This window comes from Panicum virgatum, chromosome 3N, assembly GCF_016808335.1.
Source record: "Panicum virgatum strain AP13 chromosome 3N, P.virgatum_v5, whole genome shotgun sequence".
NCBI lineage: Eukaryota > Viridiplantae > Streptophyta > Magnoliopsida > Poales > Poaceae > Panicum > Panicum virgatum.
In genome coordinates this window covers 68818408-68825341 of record NC_053147.1, presented here as the reverse complement: position 1 = coordinate 68825341, position 6934 = coordinate 68818408, and the positions used below count along the sequence as shown (strand labels likewise).

The following is a 6934-nucleotide window of genomic DNA, read 5'->3' as shown; positions in this document are numbered from 1 at the left end:
TTAGCATCCTTAATGATCAAATCCTGATTATCTAAAGCAGTGTAAAGATCCTCCAACTCCTCGGGAGTGGGGTGCTCAGAACGTACCTCATAGCTAGGCTCTGGCTGAGGTGCAGGCGCTGCCGTAGTGGAAGGAGTCCCGTCGGTGTCGGAGTCGATGGCCATGGTGCAGAAACCGGCCGCCTTCCCAGCATGGAGGCAAAGACCGGTGAAGCCCTCCGTGGCCTTCTTCTTGGAGCTCCGCTTCTTCTCGCCGCGGTGGTGTCAGTCGGAGTCACTGGAGCTGGATGAGAATGAAGACGTCGAACTCTGGCTGGTGGAGGAGTGATCCTCGCTCTGGGCGACGAACGCCTGCTTGTCCTTGTACTTGCCGACGTTCTTCTTCTTCCGCTCGCGGTGCCGCTTGGAGCGTCCGCCATTCTTCTTGTGGGAGTGCCCACTCTTGTGCTTGTGGCGGTGCTCGCGGTACTCCTCGTGCCTGGAGCGGCCGTCATCATCCCTGGAACTCTTCTTCCTGGGGCACTCGGCGGCGAAGTGGCCGGTCTTGCCGCAGTTGAAGCAGGTCTTCGCTCGTGCTTGTCTGTTGTTGAAGGCACGCTGGAACTTGTGGATGATCAATGCAAGCTCCTCGCTCCCAAGCACCTCCAACTGCTCATCTGTCACAGACACAAGTGAAGACAAGCAAAAACCTCCAAGAGAGGAGTCAGGGTTAGCTCCAGAGTTGCCTACCAGGGCCATAGACTTGGAGGCGGAGGCATCAGCATGATTGCCTTCCATCTTAGCTCGAGAGAGCTTCTCCACCTCCGAAGCCTTGAGCTTACTGAACAGCTCATCCACAGTGAGGGTCTCATAGCTAGCAGACTCTATGATAGTCTAGACCTTCACCTCCCAGACCTTGCGATCAAGAGCATAGAGAAGCTTCATAGCCTTCTCATGATCGGAGTAGGCCTGGGTGCCCTGTGGCTGGTTCGCACGCACCTTGTTCACAATCGACTGAAAACGACTGAACATGGTGTCGATGCTCTCACCCGGCAACTGAGAAAAGTTCTCGTACTCCCGCCGGTGAGTCTCATACAGCCTCGACTTGACATGGTTGGTTCCTTCATGGAAATTGGCCAACCGTGTCCAGATCTCCCGGGCTGTGAGAAGGTCGCTGACACGATCGAACTCAGGACGAGAGAGACAGGCTATGAGAGCGTTGTACGCCTTGCTATTGACCTCATGTCTCCTAACCTGAAGCTCGGTCGTGCGGACCGCAAGGTTCACATAATCAGGGTCCACGCAAATCTCCCAGACCTCGGAACCTAGACTCAAAAGATAGGCACGCATGCGCACCTTCCAATAGTCGTAATCGGATCCATCGAAGATCGGGGGTTTGCCCGGTGAACCCATGGTCGCACAACGGTTTCGAACCGGAGAAGGCTATAGAGAAACCGTCCCCACTCTGATACCAATTGTAGGACCAAGAAATGCGACCAGAGGGGGGGGTGAATGGGAGCCTTCGAAAAATTATCGCAATGAAAACTTTTGCTCTAGATTCAAGAGTGCATCCCAACCCCAGAGTTCTAGGCGTTGTGTAGAGCAGCTACGAGGGAGCTACACTAACACAAAACTATCCTAGAAACAAACGTGATCGAACACGGAAGCAAACACACAAAGCAGCGTAAGAAGTAAAGCACGGTATACTATCACCGGTTGAACCAACGTATACAGCTTGAAAACGTCGGTCTATCCGGTGATACAGAGCCGGCAGCAGCAGAAAGCAATCACCGGTTGATCCGACGCCCTGGTTTGAATAGCGTCGGTTCAACCGGTGAGCGACGCCGGTTTAACCGACAAAATCAGAGACTGACGTCGGTGCAGTTGTCCAGAGGGGCAACAAAATGCACCAAAACCGTGCTGTGAGCACCGGTTAAACCGACGTGCACCAATTGTCAAAGTCGAGTGCACAGCACCGGTTCAACCGGCGCTAAGAAAAGTCGATACGGCGGTTAAACAACCCAAAACAGCACACACAGAAGCAACATCGGATGAACCGATGCTATAGAGAGAGAAAGCACCGGTGCAATCCAACAACACGCAGAAAACCCCAACTAGCGAGAAACCTACTCACCGGTTGAACCGACGACCTTGAACTCGAGCGTCGGTTTAACCGGTGTTAGGAAGAAATTCTGTCTAAGCCCAGAAACTCTGTTTTCCTCTCGGATCAATCCAAAACTCAAAGTTTAAGGGATCAAATCAAGTCCAAACCCTACCAAATTTTGTAGGCATGATCACAAAGGGCTTGTGAACATGTCCACGCAAGGAATTGACAAATCACTCCATGGTTTGGGAGGAATCGCAGGTTTAGTGATCAAGAACGGGGTTTTCTGAAAAAACATGAAAAGCTCAAGAAATGAGATCCTAACGAGCTCGTGATTTCCAGAGGATTTCCACTAGGCAAGAAGGTTTAGAATCACGTCAAAGAGCTCAAAGAACTACACCAATCTCGCACTTCATGATCCAACAAACGAAATCACAAATAGTCACAACCAAAACATGAAGCATATGAGATTGAAAACTTACTCCAATTCCCAGAGGGCACAAGGAGGAATGGGCCTCCTTTCCCACGAAAATTCAGTACAAGATCTTCACAAATCCATGGCTAAAATCCTACCTAGAAGATAAAGGGAGGAAGAACATAGAGGGAGAAGAGGAGGGCGGCTGGCTCTTTTCTTCTTTTCTGTCCAACACCCATTCACCAGGGAGAGGAGGCGCTCCTTTTGTTCCAGAGCCAAGCGCCTCACCTGCCAGCTGCCTCCCTTCCTTGCCTTCCAAGTCTTCTTCTAAAAGACTACAATACCCCTAAGTGCTGAAATAAAACTAGAAGGCCCTTAGGGGCAAAACAGGAAAAGATACATTGAAGACCATCCGCCGGCCGCGACGACTCGGAGAACCTTGCTTCATCTCGACGCAATCCCCTTGATGTCGCCACGCGTCCTTCTGGAATCTTCCGGGGGCAGTTTTTGGAAAACTGCCGAAACCGAGTTCGGTTGCGGTTTTGGAGGGAACCGCGAACCCTTCCCGCGTGATGTTTCCGGGCACACCCGTCAAGCCCGATGACGCCACGTGTCCGACCTCCCGCCGAAACCTCTTCGACTTGGCTGACGTCGACACATCCTGCCGTTGGTTTTTCCCGAGGTACCAACAAACTCCACGCCGTCCCGCCTTGGCGCCAGGAGTGGATCGCCACGCGGCCCAGCAGTGGCCCAAGTATCTGGGCCGTCCTCCTCCACCGCACGGTCGTCCGGTCGGGCTTCCAACGCCACCGCAAGGTCTCCCGCCTCCGCATGGTCGTCGAGCTCCCAGCCACGGCAACGCCGCCGCATGGTGCATAGGCACGCGCCTCGCTCTTGTCCAAACCATCTCGCTGCAACCGCGCCATCCGTGTACCTGCACACCACAGACCAAGAACTGGCGCAATCTCCACAGAGTCGCGACTACACACAGTTAGTCCACTCTATGTGTTGGCAATCACTCATCACACAAAGGAGCAGGCCTCCACTGCCTCTCACTCGACAAACATCCCCTTTACCGAGTGCCACCTCAAATACACGGCGAAAAAAGAACACTCGGCAAAGCCTTACTTTACCGAGTGCTTTTAAAAAACACTCGGCAAAGCCTTCCTTTGCCGAGTGCCAAACTGGAACACACGGCAAAGCTGCACCGCCCCACACTTAAACTCTCACACCGCTCCCTCCCTCTCTGCCCTCCAACACACGGCTCCCTCTCGCTCGTCGCTCCTCTCCCTCGCTCGCTTCTCCCTCTGACGGCGCTCCCCTCCCTTGCTCCTCCCTCCGCTGGCGCCTCTCTCCTCGCTTCTCCCTCTGACGGTGCTCCCCTCGCTTCCCTCCCTCGCTCCTCCCTGCTCCCCACCTCCACCGGTCCCTCCTCTGCCTCCCCTCCCCTCCCCCCTCTGCTCGCCCTCACCGGCAGTGAGGAGCAGCGGCGGGGTGAGGTGCGGCGGTGGCGCATGAAGAGGAGCAGTGGCGACGGGGTCTACGGCGGCTCCTCCAAGCGGCGACGGCGGGGACCACCTTGTCGTCGATGGCGTGGATCCGGGCGGCGCCGGCATGGATCTGGGCGTCGCCGGTGTGGATTCGGGCGGCACCGGTGTGAATCCGAGTGGCGGTGGCACGGGCCTCGCGCAGCGGCGGTGCAGCCTTGGGCCTTGGACGGCGGCGGCGGCGGCGGCGCGGCCACGGGTGGCGGCCGACGTGGCATGGGCCTCAGGGCACGGGTGGCGACGGTGGCCGGTGGGGGCACCTACGGGCGGCGGGGTCACCTGTGGGTAGGCGGCCGGCGCGACGCGGGCCTCAAGGGGCGGCGATGCGGTCTCGGGCGGCGGCGGCTGGCGTGGTGGTGGTGATGCGGCCGACGGCGTGGTGATGGTGGCCGGCATGGTGGCGGTAGCGGCTGCCGGTGTTTTTTTTTATTTATTTGGAAAAAATGTTTGCCGAGTATCGCTCTGACACACGGCAAAGGTGCTCTTTGCCGATATTTATACGTCGTGTGCTGTTTGTCATGTGCAACACACGGCAAAGGCTTTGCCGTGTGCAATAGGGCCTTTGCCGTGTGCCTCAGGTATACTCATGTATGCGCTTACCAGCCAATGTAACTCCCCGCTTCCTGGCTAACTCCACGTACGTGGCCGCTGCACAGCGCTGGGGCGCTCTCGTGCACCCTGTCCAGGAAGCCGCCCCTGATGCTGGCGGAGTCCACCGTCGGCGGCGGCGGCGCCAACGCCTACTATGATGATATCTCCATGATCGACGGGCTACAACCTGGCTATGGACTTTTTGCAAAGAAACATAACCCCATTAGATCCATTAGATCATAGTTCATGATTTTGGTGATTGAATGATAATATAATCATGGAACTGACAAGTGCGTCAAGTGAATGATCTTAGATCTAAAAACAAAGTATAAAGCCCTAGTAAAGTATGAAACGAAGAAAGAACCCAAAGAAATATCGAATTGGATGAATTCGGCATAAGACAGGGCATCGGTTGAACGACAGTAAGTTATTTGAACGGTATGTGCAATGGAAGTTGCATCTTCTAACAAGAGCTAGAAATGTCAGCTCGACCGGTTGAACCAACAGCAAGAAGAATGTAAACATCGGTGCATTGGACAGTGCAACTGAAGATCAAATGAAGAATACACAATATGACCGGTTAAACCGACGGTGCTATTAAGAGGGGTCGGTGCATCGGTATGGGCATTGTTTAGAGAGAGCATGTTTTTAGTGCAAACGGTCGGTTGAATCAAGGGTATCAGTTCAATGCCTAAATGGATGATCCACGGTTACTTAGCTTTTAAGCATATACATTTTGAAATAATGTTATTTGAATATCTAGTTTTAAATCAAATAATTGTTCTCATGTTGCAACGTACGACCATTTATTTGCTAGTACAACGTACGAGCATTTATTTGCTAGTAACTGCGAAACAGAGAAAGCAATCAATGTATAAGCTGCCACCTTGCCTATAGTTTTATGTACTTCCTCCATTCTAAATTATTAGTCATTTTGACTTTTTTAAATATATAGATTTTGCTATGCTAGACATAATATATGTCTAAATATATAGTAAAAAATTGTGTATCTAGGAAGCTGAAACGACTAATAATTTGAGACGGAGCTGAGTATTTGGAAGGCACGCATCCATTAATGAAAATCTGACCCCATGCACGGACAGCAATATAATCACATCGAGTCAGCAAATTAAAGTCGTTACTATGATTTATGATGATCACGAGGTCCTGCCATATCACTGTAATACTCTTACTCCTATACGCCGTGGGGAGGGAGCGCTGAGAGTAACCGGACGCTTCACAAGCGACACGTGTCCTGGAGAAGCCCGACGCGGGGTGTGGATTTGCCGCTCGCTCCTTTCCCCACGACGCCGCGCCGCAGTGACCTGCCGCGCCTTGCTCCTCCGAGCCGCACGCACACATGGAGCTCGGAGCATGTACCCGCCGCCGCACAGGCCTCCGCCACCGAAGGAGGGAGGACGAGGGGGTGGAAGGCCGGCCGTCGCAGATTCGCCATGCCTTCCATGGATCCGGCCGCCGCGCATGGCCTCCACCGCCGCCGCCGCCATGGAAGGGGTCGGGGGGAGGGCCGGGCACCACAGCTCGGAGCCGCGAGGAGCTGGCGTCGAAGGAGAGGGAAGGCGAAGAGGAAGGGGAGGAGAGGAGAGGAGAGGAGAGGGAGGGAGGATCCGGCTGCCTCCATGGCTCAGTGCTCGGCGCGCCCGGATCCGGCCGTAGCCGGAGCTCGCCACCTCAATTCGCGCCTCGCCGGCGTGCGCGGGGCGGCGAGCCGGGGAGGGGAGGAGGCGGCGGAGGGCCCGATTCAGGCTGGCACCGGAGCTCGCCGCCTCGATTCGCGCCTCGCTGGCCGTGCCTGCTCGCCGGCACACGCGAGACGGGCGAGCCGGGGAGGGGAGGAGGCGGCGGAGGGCCCGAATCCGGCCGGCGCCGGAGCTCACCGCCTCGTTCCGCACCTCGCCGGCCGCGCCTGCTCGATGGCGCGCGGATGGCGGGCGAACCGGCCGGGGAGGTGAGGAGGTGGCGGAGGAAACGAGGCGCGCCGGCTGGGGAGGTGAGGAGGTGGCGGAGGAAACGAGGCGGAGGCAGCGCTCGGTGGGGAGAGAGAGAGCACATCGAGAAAGAGAGTGGGAGGGAGGGAGAGCAGCGGTGGGGGAAAAGGAGAAAAAAAACTGATAAGCGGGATCCACAGAATAGAAAATTAATAGAGGACACATATCAATTATTTTGCTTCACATTTTTAAATGCACGCGGCGTAGCGCGCAATTGACCTACTATATATAGTATATAGTAACTGATCATTGTCTGGATCGCACCCATCTTTGACATCCCGGCCCCCACC

At 55.2% G+C, this 6934-nt stretch overlaps 1 protein-coding gene across 1 annotated transcript; it reads right to left on the bottom strand.

The window, feature by feature from the left end:
* Positions 1 to 263: 263 nt before the first annotated feature.
* LOC120668083 (basic proline-rich protein-like) lies at positions 264 to 4440 on the bottom strand. The gene is made up of 3 exons (XM_039948027.1): positions 3969 to 4440; positions 1233 to 1303; positions 264 to 542 (listed from the first exon to the last, which is right to left on the bottom strand). The coding sequence occupies exons 1-3, from the start codon at positions 4438 to 4440 to the stop codon at positions 264 to 266; spliced, it is 822 nt and encodes a 273-aa protein (XP_039803961.1).
* Positions 4441 to 6934: the final 2494 nt, after the last annotated feature.